This window comes from Polypterus senegalus, chromosome 15, assembly GCF_016835505.1.
Source record: "Polypterus senegalus isolate Bchr_013 chromosome 15, ASM1683550v1, whole genome shotgun sequence".
Taxonomy (NCBI): domain Eukaryota; kingdom Metazoa; phylum Chordata; class Cladistia; order Polypteriformes; family Polypteridae; genus Polypterus; species Polypterus senegalus.
This window is the reverse complement of record NC_053168.1, coordinates 42681029-42700188: the sequence shown is the minus strand read 5'-3', so window position 1 is coordinate 42700188 and position 19160 is coordinate 42681029. Positions and strand designations below refer to the sequence as shown.

Below are 19160 nucleotides of genomic sequence, written 5' to 3'. Positions count from 1 at the left end.
GGTGCAGGTGTGGTGAAACAATGGAAAACGTGATGACCAGACACTTTCTTCCCCTAATAGAAAGTGTTAATTGCATGGTCTTGTGATTAGAGTAGCAGTAAATTGTTTGTACCACCTCTTGGAATGCTGAGAAAATTAAAACTGCTTCTACATTGCATTGTATATGCATTTCAGTGTAGACTCATTAAGCACAAGCAAGACACATAGTATATCTCAGTGTATCTGTTTGGTTTAGCTTTGTTTATATTTTTTGAATTGTTGATATGAATTTTAATGATGGATGTTAATGGCCTGGGAACGCCTTGGGATTCTCCCGGAAGAGCTGGAAGAAGTGGCCGGGGAGAGGGAAGTCTGGGCCTCTCTGCTTAAGCTGCTACCCCCGTGACCCGACCTCGGATAAGCGGAAGAGGATGGATGGATGGATGGATGGATGGATGTTAACTTTTATTTGATTGCATTTTATGTAGAGTAAATGCATTCTTTTATATTTCTTTAAAATTTTTTACATTTTTTTAAAAAGCTTATGATTGTCAAAAGTAAGAGTTTAATCCATCCAGCCATCCATTTTCTAACCCGCTGAATCCGAATACAGGGTCACGGGGGTCTGCTGGAGCCAATCCCAATCAACACAGGGCACAAGGCAGGAACCAATCCTGGGCAGGGTGCCAACCCACTGCAGGACACACACAAACACACCCACACACCAAGCACACACTAGGGCCAATTTAGAATCGCCAATCCACCTAACCTGCATGTCTTTGGATTGTGGGAGGAAACCGGAGTGCCGGAGGAAACCCACGCAGACACGGGGAGAACATGCAAACTCCACGCAGGGAGGACCCGGGAAGCGAACCCAGGTCTCCTAACTGTGAGGCAGCAGCGCTACCACTGCGCCACCGTGCCGCCCGAGTTTAATTGTAATGTAAATGAAAGATAACGTGATTATGTTGTGGTAGCAAAATTAATTTCAGTTTATATTTGTATAGCACTCTTCACTGAGTGTTGATGCAGAGCTCAGTGATGAGCATTCAGGTAAAATGCAAATACAAACTTTGGAAATTACTAGGTACATTACATATAATCTTTTCTTGAATTTATTAAAAGCATGTAACATTCCACACAATCAAGTCAAACTTAAGAAAGCTAAATTCAATTCATCCTCCACCCATACGAAAGAGTGGAAGGCCAACAGCCAGAGCAAAAGTTTTAAGAGTAGTAAAGAGAGAAAGGAGTCTTTCTCCCCAATATAAATGTTTATTCTAAAATGTTATTGAGTAGATCCTGCCAGGTTTTTAAAACGTTTTGAACAGATCCTCTAAGTGAGAATTAATTTTTTTTCCAACTTCAAATAGTATATAACATCAGTTACCCACTGACTTAAAAGAGGTAGGTTAGGATTATATAGACTTATATTGGATTTTTCAAGTTAACCAATATAAGTCTTTGTGCTAGTGGTGAAGTAAATGCAATTACAGTTGGTTTGTTCTTCTCCTCTTTAAGCCCATCTGGGCGTACACCAAACATAGTTATGAATGGATTAGGAGGGATTGTGACACCATGGCTGTCTGATAGGCATTTAAAAAGTTTTGTCCAGAGTGATGTTAATTTGGTGCACGCCCAAAACATGTGGCCTAGTTAAGCTGGAGCTTGATTGCAATGTTGGCAGTTTAGATTTTGCCCTGGAAATATATTGGACAATTTTAAATGAGATAAACTTCCTCAATAAAACATTGTAAGTTGAATAATAGAATGCTTTGCACATATGGAGCTAGAGTGAATTATGTGCATGGCTGCCTTCCACTCCTTTTCTGAAATGTTGAGTAAGCAATCCTTTTCCCACTGAACTCTGGGATTGTTAAAAGATAAGGACTTTAAAATGGTTTTATATATTATAGAAATTCTGTCTGGGTCTTCAAGACTGATCAATATCTTTTCTGGAATAGAAATAGATGGGAGGTAAGAAAAAATGGGCAGATTTCATTTAGCAAAGTTTTTAATTTGTACAAACATTGTGTTTTTATGAGAAACTAAATGTGTAGTGTAATTGTTCATAGGTATGCAAAGACATTATTTATATACAAATCTCTAAATGATTTAATCCCATGCATTTTCCAAACATTAAAAACTGTGTAAGCTTGAGTGGGTGGAAGAAGGTGGTTATCATGTGGATGTGCCATAGATAAAATATTGTCTAACTTGAAGTGCTTCCTACATTGGTTCCATATTCTGAGTGAATGAAGGACAATTGGGTTGCTAGTATATTGATAATACTTGTATTTACTGGTGTACAAAGCAAAGGATATAAAGAAGTACTGCAGGATTTCATTTCTGTTTCAGATCAAGTTAGTGTGTGTTCATCTATTTGTGTCAATGTCCAGGTTTTTATAGCTTGTATGTTTGTCTGCCCATTGATAAAATTAAAAATTACGTATAGCCATGCCACCTTCTGATTTAGGTTGTTGTAGTGTCACCATTTGGATGCATGAATATTTCAAATTCCAAATAACTGAGGTTATGATTGAATCTAATTTCTTTACTAGTTACATAATAAATACACATAAAGACACTGGTTTATTTAAACAGGCAGGAAAACAAAGCAGTTTGAAACTGATTAACATAAATGGAGTCCAGCAATATCTTTTCATCAATTAATTATTGAAATATGGCCAGTTGAAAACAAAGAAGAGGAAAACAGAAATTTTAGTCAGCAGCAACCCTAGTGAAAATAAATCTTTGGAGTATTTGTAGTCAGTTGCAACAGAGAAAGTCAAAGAAAAAGTCAGACATAATCACAATTCTATCTGGCATTACAGCTGCAGTCTTTTGATCTAAGGTTCAAATCCATGTTGAAATACTGATAGTTTGGTTTCCTATGACCTGTTTACCTGTTTTGAAAGACAGACTGTGATTATAAGGCAATTATATTTGTCTAAATGAGTATCAAAGGCTCATGCAATTTATATACATACTTGAAGACAGAAAGTGCAAATTAATGGACGATAGAATGAAAAAGATCATTTTTGTGAAAGCTGTAGTTCTTGAAATGTACTCAGTTTTGCTTTTTATACTGTACTAGACATTAAGCCTGTTACAATAACGGGAGCTAGAACAGTAGTGCATAAACATTAGTAGGAACAGTCTATATTAAATGGCAAGGGACCTTGTATGTGGCTGTAATATGCGTCACTGCATTGTGTGCCTTTAATTTTCTCTCTCAGTAATACTGGTTTGTATTTCCATAAAATGCCTGTAATTTTGTCTGACAGTAATACAGTGGATCCTTGGTTCACGACCATAATTCATTCCAAAACTCTGGTTGTAACCTGATTTGGTCGTGAACTGAAGTAATTTCCCCCATAGGATTGTATGTAAATACAATTAATCCGTTCCAGATCGTATGAACTGTATGTAAATATATATTTTTTAAGTTTTTAAGCACAAATATAGTTAATTAAACCATTGAATGCACAGCGTAATAGTAAACTAAATGTAAAAACATTGAATAACACTAAGAAAACCTTGAACAACAGAGAAAACTAACACTGCAAGAGTTTGCGCTATAGCCTTACGACCCGCTCGCTAAAAACACTTTTTTTTTAATGAGCACAGGTAAAAAAATGAACATTTGAAAAATCCGTAATTTAATAAACAACCAAGAAAAATAACATTGCAACAATGCACGGACGCGCCTGTGTGTGTCTGTCTGTCGCGTGTGTGTATGTCTATCTTAAGCGCGTGCCTTTGTGTCTGTGTGTGTGCGTCTCTCTCACCTGTGTGTGTGTGTGTGTCTGTCTGTCGTGCGCCTGTGTGTGTCTGTCTCTCGCGTGCCTGTATGTGCCTGTCTCTCGTGCGCCTGTGTGTGTGTCTGTCTCTCGTGCGCCTGTGTGTGTGTCTGTCTCTTGCGCACCTGTGTGTGTGCGTGTCTGTCTCTCTCTCTGCACAGGGAATGCACAGGAAGAGACTGAACACGTGCCGTGTGGCCCCGTGCATGCGCACTTCACCAGAAGATACACACATACGGACACCTGGACGCACACAGGAGTTTTATTAAAGAGGATATTAAGAAATGTGATTATATGCAAGACAATATTTTACATTAATATGTTTATTATAGTGTAAGTTAAGATATAACAACCAGCATCAGATTAAACTGACATATTCTTGATTTATTAGCAACTTGAGCAGCTACGTGCATGCATTATGCTTGATAGTTATTATGTTGTATTTATAGTGTGACAATTCTTGTTAGCTATTCTAGATGTTCGTTAGACAGTGCTTTTTGTCTGTAAGTTTATTGGGTCATTATTATCACATGTAAAGAGTACAGGGAAATTATTACTTAGATGTGCTAATCAACATTCAACATGTCACCACTCTCCCTGATCACCATGATTAGTGAGTAAAACTACCTTACTTTGAAAATGATGTCTCCTTTACCTGAAAAATCCCAGGTGTAATAGATCAACACATTTTACTAGAAGATATGATTTCAGTTTTAATTTCAGTCAAGTAAAAGGGAAATAGTAAAGACATCCACAAACATCAAAAGTGCCTATAGAATTAATTACTTCTAGTACATGATTCACAAATGATTTCATAGCAAATATAGTGCATCAGTCACACACATAATTAAGCCGAGACTAACTGCTTGTTGTATGTAATTGGACTTATCATACCTATCGTAAAAAATGAGGACACACAATTTATATGCTGACAAAAAAAGTCTTGTTTTTCACACACCTCCATCATACTTATTAACCCTTTCTAATACAGCACACTCAGCAGGACAGAACTGAATGATAAACAGGGCTAAGAAAGACATAGTCATATGAGAGGGGTTATAAGTGGAATTTAAAAGTTCAAACTCACACAGCAGATTCTCCAAACAATTCGACAAATGTACTCCAACTGGAATGTTTCATTATTTATATGTTACCATTACTTATTACCTTACTTTTAGGTAAGTGCATACTGTGCTTTGATTTTCTTCTAAAATGTTTATGTCACACACATGTTACTTGGACAATCCATCTCTCCTGTAGATTAAGTTTCAATGTGCTCAGCAAACGCGAATATTGGCAGAGTTTCTTTGCAGCATTTGTTGATTTTCATAAAGCGTTCAACTCGGTTGATGGAGCTGCCCTGTGGGACATCCTGAGGGTTTGCGGAATCCCCTCAAGGTTGCTGGATATCATGGCCGCCCTATACACTGGTACTGTGAGTGCTGTGCAGAGTGGAGGCAGAACCTCTGCGTTTTTCCCAGTTGATTTTGGGGTTCGTCAGGGGTGTGTTGTTCTCCTACTCTGTTCAATGCTTGCATGGACTGGGTGTTGGGCAAGGTCATGTGGTCCAGTGGCAGTGGGGCATCTGTTTGTGAAGAAAGATTCACAGATCTTGACTTTGCTGATGATGCTGTGATCTTCACAGAGTCAATGGAGGCTCTGATCGGAACGCTCGAGAGACTGAGCGAGGAGTCTGAGTGTCTGGGCCTGCGAGTGTCCTGGATAAAAACCAAGATCTAGGCCTTTAATGACCTCTTGAGCAAAGCCATTAGCAGTGTGTCTGTTTGCAGAGAGAGTGTCGACCTTGCCAAGAATTTACTTACCATGGCAGTGACATTCATGTCTCTGGTGACTCTTCCTATGACGTCAGTACATGGATTGGGAGACCGTGGGGGGGTCATGAGGTCACTGGAAAGGGGTGTGTGGTGCTCTTGATATCTATGCAAAAGGACGAAGGTCCAAGTCTTTAGCGTCCTGGTGCTTCCTGTCTTGCTATATGGTTTGCGAGACATGGACGCTATCCAGTGACCTGAGACGAAGACTGGACTCCTTTGGTACTGTATCTCTCCAGAAAATCCTTGGGTACCATTGGTTTGACTTTGTATTAAATGAGCGGTTGCTCATGGAGTCCCGAATGAGACACATTACCTGCATTGTGAGGGAGCGTCAGTTACGGCACTATGGCCATGTGGCGCATTTCCCCGAGGGTGATCCAGCTCGTAAGATTCTCATTGCTGGGGACCCAAATAGCTGGACCAGGCCAAGGTGTCACCCACGTAACACCTGGCTGTGGCAGATAGAAGGTCATTTCCAGAGGGTGGGACTGAACTGCGTGTCTGCCTGGGTGGTTGCCAATCAAGATCCCGAGTTGTTTTATTGTGTAGTGGGTGTGGCAATGCACTGTACCAGTGCATGCTCCCCAACTTGACTTGACTTGACTTTCTAAATCTGACTCATCTCTGCCCAGGTATCAAAGAAATTTTTATATTTCTTGGAGGATAGTCTGAAAGTGTTCAGGTGCTTAACCATGAACAACCATCTAATCTTATTGTAATTATTTGCTCACTACTTACAGACTCTACATGAAAAGACTAGTCAATACCGAATATGTAAACTATAAATCAGCCTTCATGCAGCAGAGATTCATAACAGAATTTAGCCTATTTTTCAGTCCTTAAATACTAGTATGCTACAATCATGTGGACTTGAAAAGAACTGATTTGAAAAATATAAGAGTCGCTCTTACCATTTTGACATAGTGCTTAAAATTAATAGTATTAGGACTGCCATTGAAAGCCATGCAATGATTAACACTTATTTATTGTGTAACAATATTTCTTTACACAAATACACTGTATGAATATAAAATAAAATATATTTGTGCACTTTGCTTTAGATTTCTTTCAATGCTTGAGGAAGAAGTTTATAGTCACAATTCCCCAATCTGGAATGAAGATTTTATGACTTCATCTAGTAGTCAGCTTGGCTTGCAATCAGGTATTTGTCATTGTTTTTCTGTTTTTAGAAGTAAGGCGTAGCTGATCATCTAATGATAAACAATAGGTGAGGTGGTGTATTATTAGGGTATACATACCATTTCAAACCATATACAATATGTTTAACACTTGATATGATGCTCTTTGATCTTGATATGATTTTAAGGACTTTAACACAAAAATGTTTATTACTACTGGTGGCTCATTTTGTAGGTTAAACAGAACAAGAAGTTAAATAAACTTGGTTTTAAGATATTGCATTTAATTTCATAGTACTAATGTTCCTTATTTTGCCTTTATTTACAATGATGTAACTTTTATTATAACTTGCACTTGTAGTTATCAGTTCTCCTCCTGTGGCCAGGCGATTTTCTTGCAGTTCCAGCCCAGCCACTATGGATTCAGCAAACTGTGAAGGCATTAACTCATTGTCTAAAGGTTCAATTATTTCCGAACCAAGTCTAGGTAATTTTTTTTCTACAGTTTTTTATATTTTAATATTTTAATACAAATATGCCCTAATACCAATCTGACTTTCTATAATTAGGAGAAAAACGTAAATCTATGGAAACTGTGTCTGAAGATAGTAAAAGAGCAAGGGTTTTAGGAGATATTCCTATGGAATTAATTAATGAAGTGATGTCAACTATAGATCCAAGTACAATGCTGGGGCCAGAGGTGAGTATAATACCACAAAGCATATTAATTGAAATATTTGTTTAAACACTAAAAAAACTATATATAAAAAAAAAAAAACCTTATGGAAAGTTTTATATTGGTTCATTTACTCAACCTAAAAGCAAGAAAATATTTTTTAAAATGTGTATATTGGGAGTGTCAGTTTCATTTAATATTGACTATAATATAGCTTATGAAAATTTAACCTGAAATGCTGTCCAACCATAATTTATTAACAAACTGATTTTAATATATCAGACATAGGTTTAATCTGAAATGTTGGCCATTCATAATTTATTATAACACATACCATGCATGGATTTACTCTTAACAGCATTGTATACTGAATAGTAGTTACAGTATGTTATGTGTAAAAGTAGTACCAGACAGGAAGATAAGGTGAAATAATTTATAACAATTCATTTAGAACTTATTTCATGGTAGGTATTTGCCATCCTTTTTATATGTGAAAGGTAAAACTGTTTACCCAATAAACTCTGAGCTATAGCTTATATAACCTGCTTTGTAACTACAGTATATTAATAAGCAGTACTTTAAAGCAGTCATGTATGACATTTTTTCGTAAAGATTTTCTCTTTTTTCATTTTTAAAATATAGTGTGTGTCCTTTGAGTACTAATAAAAAGTCTTCATCTTCTAGCAGCACATTTCTTTACTTGTGCTATCTTGTTATTATAATTCAATATATTATGTCTGTTATTGCCCTTCCAGTGTGACTTGGATTACTGGTTGTTGTTGTGAATATACCAAACCTTATTGTTACTTCTCATGCAATAATATCCATCCATCCATTATCCAACCTGCTACATCCTAACTACAGGGTCATGCGGGTCTGCCGGAGCCAATCCCAGTCAACACAGGGTGCAAGGCAGGAAATAAACCCCGGGCAGGGCGCCAGCCTACCGCAGATGTAATAATATTCCACACGAAAATTAACATGTCACTCAGTTTTCTCACTAACCCATGAAACATTTTACCTTCTTTTCTAATGAACACAGAATTATTTGAGAGGCTGTACATTTGTTCTTGTATGATTTAACCACAAACAGTTTTCTGTGAGCTGGTTTCTAAAATGTCTTAAGAAATATTGAAATGATTTCCCTGAGTAAGTTTTTATTGTCTGTAAACATAAGGACTTGCATATCTACATGCTGTCTTGGCCAGTCTGGTCTGTTTTTAAACTTTTAATCCGTATAACTAATCATACTAAAAGTGAATAATATAAAGTCAAGGTGAAATTGAAATGTGGACATTCAACGTCACACTGAAGTCAGCTACATTTGTTTTAACATTCAGCATGATTCCTTGATTCAAAGCCTTAAGATTTGTCACACATTTCTGGATGTAATATTAATATTAAAAATAATAAAACATTTTTCATCCATCCCTTTTCTGAACCCACTGGTTCCATTTTAGTTTCTGAAGTAATTGAAGCCAGCTCATACTCCTGCAGACTCTTATACTGGTTAATTTTATATTCAGCCATATATCTAACATACATGTCTTTGTGAAAAATTCGTAAACAGGACTACTCTGAGAAATCTTGTGGGAACATAGAAGAACATATTGTTATGGCAAAAGCTTGACAAGTTCAGTTATTAATTTAAAAGGAAACGTTTTTTCTTTTGACTGTTAGATGGATTTTTTTTTAGCAATGGTTATGTTTATATTGTAGTGCTTTTTATTCTTTGTCATATTTCTTGTTCATTATGAATACTTAGGTATCATTTACAGTTCAACTATCTACTGTTGAAGTCAATGTTGAATCACACAAAGAAAGTATGACAAATTGGTAGCAAATTTACAGAAAGAGCTTATTTGCTTAGCTGTGAAAATTACATGTGATAAAATGATTTCACATTTTACTATGTAATGTTTTTGTTTTGTTTTTGTCATTAAGCCCAGTTTCTTGTCTGCACACTCTGCCAGAGATGAAGCTGCAAGACTAGAAGAGCGAAGGGGAGTGATTGAATTTCATGTTGTTGGAAATTCTCTAAACCAAAAACCAAACAAAAAGATCATGATATGGCTTGTTGGGCTACAGAACGTTTTTTCTCATCAGCTTCCCAGAATGCCAAAGGAATATATTACAAGACTTGTATTTGACCCGTGAGTTATGCCTTTAATGAATATTTGTGTTATTCATAATTTTTTATGCATACAGAGATGACTTTAAACTGATCTTTAATGTTTCCTTTTTATTTCAAGCAACTTATTATACAGTGGTGCAATGTTGCAGTGGGTAGTGAATCTAGTGCCCTGGGTTAGAATCTTGTAGCCAAGTTTTCCTTTCATATCTTCCAAGAAATGCTGGATAGGTTGGTTGGCAAACCAAAGTTAATCCTAAGTGGGTGTATATGTCTATGGGCTTAACAGTGCACTCCCCTTCTATCAGAGCTGTTTCCTGCTTTGTTCCCAGTGTGGCAGGATGGAAACCAGCAGCCCATGGTCCTGAATTGAATTGAATGGGTTTGAGAATGTTTGTTGTGTTACCATTTAATATATGGAGAATGATTATCAAACAAAGTAATGGTTTGTATAGTGATGGAGAAGTTAAATAAAGAAAAACATAACAAAAATTACAAATAAACTTACAGGCACATACTCCTGTGACCCTATGTGTTAGGATATAGCGGGTTGGAAAATGACTGACATTTCTTGGTCAGATACCATATGCTTTATTGTAAAATTATAAATGCAATTATTGTTGAGGAACTGTATTTATTGAGAGTGTTTTACATTTACATTTAGTCATTTACCAACTTAAAAAAAGAGGTCAACATAATTGAGTAAACAGTTTGGGGTCTGTTTTAAAAAAAAGTGCTACTGAACAAAGTTACAAAATTAACCATCATAAGTGGAGAGTTCCAAAACACAAGTCTAAGTTACTCTTTCCTAAGCTACTAAGAACTTTGCATCAAACCCATTTTCAGATAAAGAAATGTTAAATAAACAGGGGAGTTTTCAAGCGCTTCTCAAACACAGTGAGGGAGTCAGCAGTTTGAGTCTTTCCGTCATTAATATAGCTGCAGAATACTACATTGGCATACTCTCTTCAGGGAACATTTTGATCACCAGATTACAATGGCTGTAAAATTGGAACAATGGAGGAGTGGAAAGCAATTCTGGAGGAATTACACTACTAATGTGCAAGTAGAGATACCAGCATCAGTAAGATTTGATACACAGACATGGAGAAATAGTAAATATGAGCACATTAGGAGAAGATGACCACAAATAGAAAATCATGGCACCATAGCAGTTCAAAGAAGGGATAGATGCATATAAAATGAAATGCAAATCCTTTTTTTTTTAAATTGTTAGTATTAGTTCACTGTGGAGGTTTTCTAACAATGGCTTTCATAGACTGGGAACATGACCGCAGTATTCTTATTTATTACTTAGTGGTCACTTGTCCGAGTAGTTTTCAGGTTTCTAATTTCATATACAGGTTGGTAGTTTTTTTCATTTATTCTCAGCAGGGCCATCTTAACAGCATTATAAGCCCCCAAGCAAAGTAGTGCACTGGGGCCCCTACCTATACAACCACTCATCAAGTCACAACATACATAGATTAGCATGGGGCCCTTATGCTCGTGGGGTCCCCGGGCAATGACCCTGATTCTCAGTATGCTTTACAAAATAATTGGTTCCATTGAACAGTCACTCCAGATACTCAGAATATCCTGTAAAGTGATTTATGTTGTAATGCACTGTAAACTGTTTGCACATTTTTTTAGAAGGTTCTAAATATGTGAGTGGATTTATTATTCATAATTCCATTTACTTGTTAAAGAAATACCTTGCTTGCTATTCCCAATAATTCAAAGAAATTATTTCCCATCATTATTTAAATGTGTAAAGAGTATTGTTTATTTGAAGTGTGTGAAAGAAGTGTCATAGAAAGTGGGCAGAAGTTTATACAGTATCATGAATACATTAAAAAAACAAGTAAAACAAATGCTAGTTAAACAGTAAAGTATAACATGCTTTATTATTATACCGACTCTGAACTTGAGAAATATTTATGAAAGTGTCTGCAACTGCAACAACTTATTTTGTTTTACATGCAGAAAAACAATATACTACATTATATGGTACATGTTTCAATATTCAGCAAAAGAAATACAAACAAAGACACAGATTTGCATGAGTGTGCAATGTAATTATTATCACACAAGTTTTCAGTTTTATGAAATATAGGGGGCTTTGTCCCCTGCTCGCTTTGTTCGCCAAACCCCCACTGGCCTGCACTATGCGCCAGCCACTTCGCGTCTCTGCTGCTCGCTTATGTGGATATCACTTTCATCAAACAACAAATCTTTTAATTCTCACAGATACACCTCTTTATTGGGAAGAAACACTACTTTTCCTTGATGGCAACATGAATTAGAGGATCTACAAGTCTCCGACTTAAAGTTTAAATCCGAACAATATATTTGATCTCTTTTCACTGTTCTGTTATTTCACCGAGTAATAGTTTCCATTTGTTTGTACTAATGCAAGCTTTACTATCATTTTTTTGAGACTTTCAAATTTTAGTACTTTCACTATCTCTAACCAGCTCTGCATGTGTATCGCGCGAACGTTTTTGAATTCTTTATGATGTTCTACTTTGTCATCTACTCTTTGTCTTTTATTAAAGGCCCCAGGTGTGGTTAAATCTCTTGGCACAGAGTCTCGTCTCGCGGGATTTGAAAGTATCTCTCTGAAAAAGTCGTATCTCATCCCAGGCTAAAAAGTCTTGTCTCATTCCAGGATTTTTTTATTATAATAGAGAGACTTATTAAGTGAAGCTGTGCAGGTAATGCACCAGTAGTTATTGTACCACTCAAATTTCTGAAGAGAGGCCATGCAAACTGTACATAGACAGAACACAATACACATAATTTCATTATATCATATCAAGAATGTGCATTTTAAGGAAATCAACACATGAAACTGACATTTAAATATGCCTATGAACAATTGTGTTTTTTCCACAGGAAACATAAAACTCTTGCTCTTATTAAAGATGGCCGCGTGATTGGAGGGATTTGCTTCAGAATGTTTCCTTCACAAGGCTTCACTGAAATTGTCTTCTGTGCTGTCACATCAAATGAGCAAGTAAAAGTAAGAGAGGCAGGATTTATATTGCATGTTTACACCAGGATTTGATTTTACTTAAATCTTAAATGAGTAAATTTAATTTAGATACAAAGCCTGCGTGTTTTGTAACCATAGTATAGTATAGCACTATAGTAAGTTTTCTTAATTTTTAAAGAAGTAAGTAAACATGTAATTAAAAAGTCTTGAGACTTGTATTCTGTTACCTGTGCAGCATGATCACTAACTTTGAAAGTTGTAATGTCTTCCAACTACTAGTCTTGCCTATTTTTATTCTTTATGAAGGTATTGATTTATTCAATTTATTTGAAAATTCAAAGATTTGTAATTATTTACATGTTTCAAAAGTGCTAGAAATATCCCTTTAGGCCACATGTCTCTGCCTCAGTATCACCTATACTTTAGGACTTAATTTTTGCAAAATTTTTGCTTAATTTCAATATTATATATTTGATTGGCCTTAAAGCTGGGTTTTACATTTTATTCTCTCATTGGTATTATTTTTGTAGAAAAAAATGTTCTGCATAGTTTAAATATGATCATCTTCATTTAAGGGATATGGAACTCATCTTATGAATCACCTAAAGGAGCATCACATCAAGCACAGTATTCTTAATTTTCTGACTTATGCAGATGAATATGCCATCGGCTATTTCAAAAAACAAGTAAGTTGGTATACAGTTATTTTTTATGTGAGGTAGTATGGTGAACTGTTGTTGGTGTAGCTGCTTCATAGTCCTGTTGCTGCCTGTAGCTCTATATGCTGTCCCATATCTGCATGCATATTCTTTGTGTACTCTGTGTTGTCATTCATTAAAGACAATGATATCAAGATAGTCACTCTTTTCATGAAGCCTGCATTGTACTGAACACATCAATATATCAACAGATGGATTTAATTTTGTTAAATTCAGTACATTGCCAAATGCCTATACTGGGGCAGGATGCTTGGCTGGCGTAATGCATTTATAAATTAGGAATTTTGTATTTTTATTCTTTAAGAACCTTTAGGACTTGTGGTGCATTCAAAACAACAACTTGCAGGAGACTACTTACAGTGACAGAACATGCCATAAAGTGGTGGCAGTGTCATATCCACAGTGGCATGTAGAGTTGCTGTGTTGTTGCCAGCATGAATTTATCCCTCATTTGCTCTCTAACTCTTATTGCTTTGGCACCTGCTCACCCTATCTCTGTCCTGTGCTGCTAAGGTACCACTTATGCCCTTAGCAACCACTTTGTAACTAGGCAACCATTTACAATCTATAAAAGTATTCCCATTTCTGTTTACTAGGGAAATATTGACAGACACAAGCATAATTAGCTACAATGCAGTATTTAAAGTCTTAAAGATAACTGAATGTGTTCTCCCGTTAGTAGACTCTTTATATTAATTAACACATTACATCATGTACAAATTAGATAACCTTTGATTCTTCACATTGGGCCCATAATCAGTTTGTGATATTGTAATATTGTTGGTAAGTATGAGGTCAGAGTTGTATATTAATGATATTCTAAAAGCAATCACCACTAATACATTTAGTGACTGTTAACTTCTGGTCTTATCTTCCCATTTTGCTTCTGAGTTTCAACTGAACATCTATAAAGTTTATATCAGCTTAGAACTAGTCATGGGAAGTCAGGGTAGGCAGGGTAAGGGTACCTACTCTGTTCTAATGAATAAAAAATGCTTTATGTTAGCCTTAAAAAAAAAAGAGTCATATATTTGAAAAAAAATGTTCTTTATTTTCTTTAATGAGGGTTGTCATTCCAGTGAATGGGCCTATACATTAAAATGCACAATTGCAATGCAATTATCATAGTTTCTTCAGATCCCACTATCTTACAAAGTGAGGATTTAAGAGACTATGGTGAAAGATGACCATGCTGATATTGGAAGGATTCTGAAGATGAAAGACAAAAGTTCCAAAGACTAGAGTCAACACCTCAGTTGGCAAAAGCTCTGCCGAAGCTTCTCTTCTGTTGTCCTCTGTTATTAAACCGGTCATTTCTCTTTCCACCACCATGGAAAGATTTCTTGCCCAAACTGGATGAAACTCTGCCTCCACTATGCTTCATTTCTTCTAGTTTAGGATGCTCAGTTGCAACACACAACTGCAAACGCCTCAAGTTTTTCCAAGAACCCTGAATGGTCTTCACACTGGCAGCTGGAACATCAAAGCAAACTCCAGTCTTGCCCTTTAAGAATTCATTCTATGAATCTTTTAATCAACGTCTTCACCCAGTTGTTCTCTAAGGCCCCTCCAAGCATACCCAATGCTGTGCATTACCACTGAACATATCAGAGTCATTGTTACAAAACCCACATCTCAACTAAGCAAAGAACACTGTTCAATAGATTTAGCCCTGGAAATGTGTACTAGAGCAGCTGCTAAGGCTTCAATAGCCCCTCTCTCCTCTATCAATTTTTTGGCTGCTGATCAAAAATAACCAACTGCAGAGTGGAGGAAGCAGCATCATGAAATCTGACAGCATCTTTCCTGGAAGCTTTGATGATATCATTTGCAAATGGGACACCCACTTGCTTGAACATTATTCCAACTCTTGTCTCTACAAATCGCAGCTGGTCTTCCTCCTTGCGCTGGTAAAAGCTGATACAGATTCCGGTGTGTCTGGCCCTGGGTGGTGAGCACTGAATAACTAAATCAACCTATGGAATATCTAGCCCACTTGCTGTCACATTTGTAGTAACCAGGACTTCAGAAGAACCATTTCGGAATCCCTTTAGTGTAATTTCTCTGTGTTTCTGTGGAATGTCTCCATGAAAAGACTGGGTTTCCTGCTTAATTGAGGAGCCAATGGCCAATTCATTGCTTCCTTCTTTGTCTCACAGAAGATAATTGCATGCCCTTGGCTTCCACTGTATACCTGAATGATATCCCCAATAACTGATGTTTGTTGAGACCAATGACATTCAATTGTAAGGTGTTCCGCAGTTGTTGCATTTTTTTAGTCTTCTTCCCAATTAGTTCCACTTGCTCAAATTTTCGCGTTATGTATTTCTTAGCAACATCATACTCAGTTAGGGCATGTAGCAGAGAATAGCAGGGTCTGTGGATTGTCTTCAGAACCCTTTTTGTAGGCAGACACCAAAATCTCCTCAACGTGCTCAGCAAAGCCCATGTCCAGCATATGATCAACTTCATCCAGCACCACATGCTTTAACTTTGAGAGGTTTAATTTGTTATTCTGAAGGTGGTCTTTAATAGAACCAGGAGTGCCCACTAAGATATCAATTCCATTTCTTATAGTGTCAATTTGTGGGTTGTAAGCAGTTCCACCATAAAAGCGTGCTATTGCCAGTTTTCTGGTTATATCTTTGAATTTGTTTGCCGCTTGAATAGCCAGCTCTCTTGTTGGGGTGAGAAACTTTGGGGGTCTTCCAATTTTTTTTTCCAAGGCATCAGACTGGAGTTTTTCAATCAGAGGAATAACAAAGGAAAACGTTTTCCCAGTTCCTTTGTGAGCTTGAGCAATCACAGCACTTCCATCATACACGTAGTTAAACATTTTGGACTGAATATAAAACAAAACAAATTTCAGTGTACAGTCAACCTTACTAAGAGCACTATGAAAGTGTGAAAAATCAGCTGATCTACACAAAGAACACTAAAGGCATTTGTGAATCTACTTGGTACTGAATGAACATTGAAAACTTAATATCAGTATGCGTAACAAGAAAGTAAAAGAAAACAGTGTGATTCTAAAAAAGCCTGATTGATGCAATGTGCTATGTAGCAAAACACAAATTAACATTCTTTAGAGCTTATGATGGCTAAAGAGGTTAAGAAATTAGCAATACATTTAGAGTTGCCAACTGTGTTTTTGGGAATTTCAAGTAGAATTTATAATGTTTTGACAGAGGCAGTCACTGATGTACTTAAAAATGATATCAAAACAGCAACTGTTTACAAGACGTTTCTGTTGCTGTTAAAGTCAACGAGACTCTGATTGTAATCAACAGAGCCTGAATCTTAGTAATTTTAGGACATTTCCAATTGTGAAGTTAAGGAATATTTTTTAGGAACTAGCAATATAAGCAATCACAAAAAAGGTGTTACTATAGCAGGTTGTGTATTAGGTGGTTTAGAGAAAAATAAGTTGTTAATAAACTGCACGTAGTACAAGCAAAAGTCAAAGGAAAAGTCCTTGAAACTTTTTTGTTCACAAACTACACTAAGGATTTTCCCAGTCTGCAAAGTCCACCACAGGTATAAAATCTTTTTTATGTCAGTTGAAGACTTAGCATCATTTCCAATAATTATACAAAGTGCACTCTTCTTCTTAATGAAGTGTTTAAATGACACATGCCAAAGAAAGCAACTCTCAAGTGAAATTCCAGCTCTAGGATTGCATAAACCATCAAAATCTATCAGGCTGATCTTCATAGTTGTTCCTGATAGTAAATGCAAACTGTGAAGACTGGAAAGGAGAGATCCTCACCATGGCCTCTGGATTTTATCTGTGACTTTCCAATTTTCATCTCATGGGATAGGATTTTTAATGAGATTGACACCCCATTTTGTGTTCTTCAGAATAAGGTGAAGGACATAGCCTTCTGCTTTGCATATGTAAGAGACACAGTGAAGTCATTGGACTGTCAACGTGAAGACTTAGGCCTCTTTTATGGTCATTTTCAGCAGGGATGCACTGGACTTAATTTAACAGAAAACAAGAATCACAGCCGCAACTGGTTAAAGGGGAGAGGAGCAAGCTCTACTATAAAATACTGGACAACATCACCTTGAAGATTAAGACCAGGTTTGACAAATTCGACAAGCTAAATATTTTCGGCTTTGTGGATTGTGCAAAGTTTCATTAGCTCAAGACTCTTTCTAAATATGCAAACTATTTTGAGTTTTTGAGACTCAATGCTAATCTTCTTGGATTACACAGATCCCACGTGGTCAATGAAAAATTGCATGGGCAGCAACTCACTTTAGTGACTGAACATGACAGATGGTTTTGAAGGCAACAAAATTACTGAACCTAGTTTTAATGGTCCCAGCTACTACAGTGTTTTTGCAGCAGTCTTTTTCTGCCTTACAGTGTATCAGTACTCACAGTCACAACAGTACTGAGTATGCCATCCTCTCATCTTTGGCAACAAAGAGTGACTTGTGTATCTGAAAGCAATGAAGAAATATTTCTACAATGGTATGATAGGCATTGACCTACAGAAGGTTAGACACGTGCAATTAATTTACAAGTAATCTTGCTGAAAGGTTTAAGAATACATTTTTGCATTTACATTTTCAGTTACTTGACATTTTTTACTAGTCTTGATGAACATCCACCATGCACTTTAATTTTACAAGTCTTGCACTATTCTACACTATTTTCTCCGCTATGAAAGTTAATTTGTAGCTCAGTTCTGTTTGTTTCTCTTCTGGCTGTTGTGGTTCATAAACATGACATGTTCACAAATTGTATAAGATTATCTTTAGTTCATTTGTTTAAACTTGTTCTACGTCTTTATTTTAGGGATTTTCCAAAGACATTAAGGTACCAAAAGAAAAATATGTTGGCTATATTAAGGACTATGAAGGTGCTACCTTAATGGGTTGTGAACTGAATCCAAGGATACCCTATACTGAATTTTCTGTGATCATAAAGAAACAAAAAGAGGTACTAGTTTATGCATTGTCACTACTTCTTTTATTAACAGAACCACATCCAAACATATTAAATTTAATGCACTACTATAATATTTTTATTTTTTAGGGTTTAATAAATTACAGTTCTGTATACAGTGTATGCATTTCAGTCGATGACATCCTTATGTAAATAGACTTCTTCGTTTCTTTTTTTTAATTTTTCATATTTTTGCACTTATTTTTCTTATATTAGATTTTAGTCCCCCAATGAGTGTTGTCTGGAATGTTCTACTAATAGTGCACCCTTTGTTACTTTTTCAGATAATTAAGAAGTTGATAGAAAGGAAACAAGCACAGATTCGAAAAGTATATCCTGGGCTTTCCTGTTTTAAGGAAGGTGTTCAACAAATCCCCATTGAAAGCATTCCTGGCATAAGTATGTTATTCAGATATTTAATTGTACTGCATATATTCCTACAAAATAAAACTTTGAAGTAGGACTTAGTTGTTTGTTGTACAGAGCATTAGTTCAATCTTTTAAATAAACTAAACACAAACGTGAGATATTTATAATTTAATTAAACCAATTGTGTAGCTCAAAGAATATAGAATTTGTGCGTATGGAACCAAACTACCACACTATGTTTTTAAAAATAAGAATAGACATTTATGTGGTCTGCATTAGCATTTAAGTCTTATTTAGCTTAATAATACTAAAACATATGTGTAAGTAAGAACCTAGATATTAATTTATATAGTGGTGTAAATTAGTGTTGTTTAATTTAGGATTTTTTCCAAAAATAAATTCTTACAAGTGTCAAATCAAAGGTTCGCAGATCCATAAGTGTTATTCAGTCATTATGTTGATGTCATGAGTAAACATATTAACTTGTTTATATGAAATCTGAATTGAGAAAAACCTAAAAGTATCCTTTATATGGTTGACATTGCACTGTG

At 36.1% G+C, this 19160-nt stretch overlaps 1 protein-coding gene and 1 pseudogene across 3 annotated transcripts in view; one reads left to right on the top strand and one right to left on the bottom strand.

Moving 5' to 3' along the window:
- kat2b (K(lysine) acetyltransferase 2B) overlaps positions 1–19160 on the top strand; it is a 66915-nt gene that overhangs the window by 27834 nt on the left and 19921 nt on the right. For all 3 annotated transcript variants that reach the window (XM_039736383.1, XM_039736382.1, XM_039736384.1), the window contains exons 7-14: positions 6679–6779; positions 7118–7243; positions 7326–7456; positions 9377–9585; positions 12462–12588; positions 13137–13247; positions 18091–18234; positions 18525–18639. In XM_039736383.1, the coding sequence (XP_039592317.1) occupies positions 6679–6779; positions 7118–7243; positions 7326–7456; positions 9377–9585; positions 12462–12588; positions 13137–13247; positions 18091–18234; positions 18525–18639 (1064 nt within the window). The remainder of the gene's footprint in view (positions 1–6678; positions 6780–7117; positions 7244–7325; positions 7457–9376; positions 9586–12461; positions 12589–13136; positions 13248–18090; positions 18235–18524; positions 18640–19160) is intronic.
- LOC120515688 lies at positions 14811–16116 on the bottom strand (annotated as a pseudogene).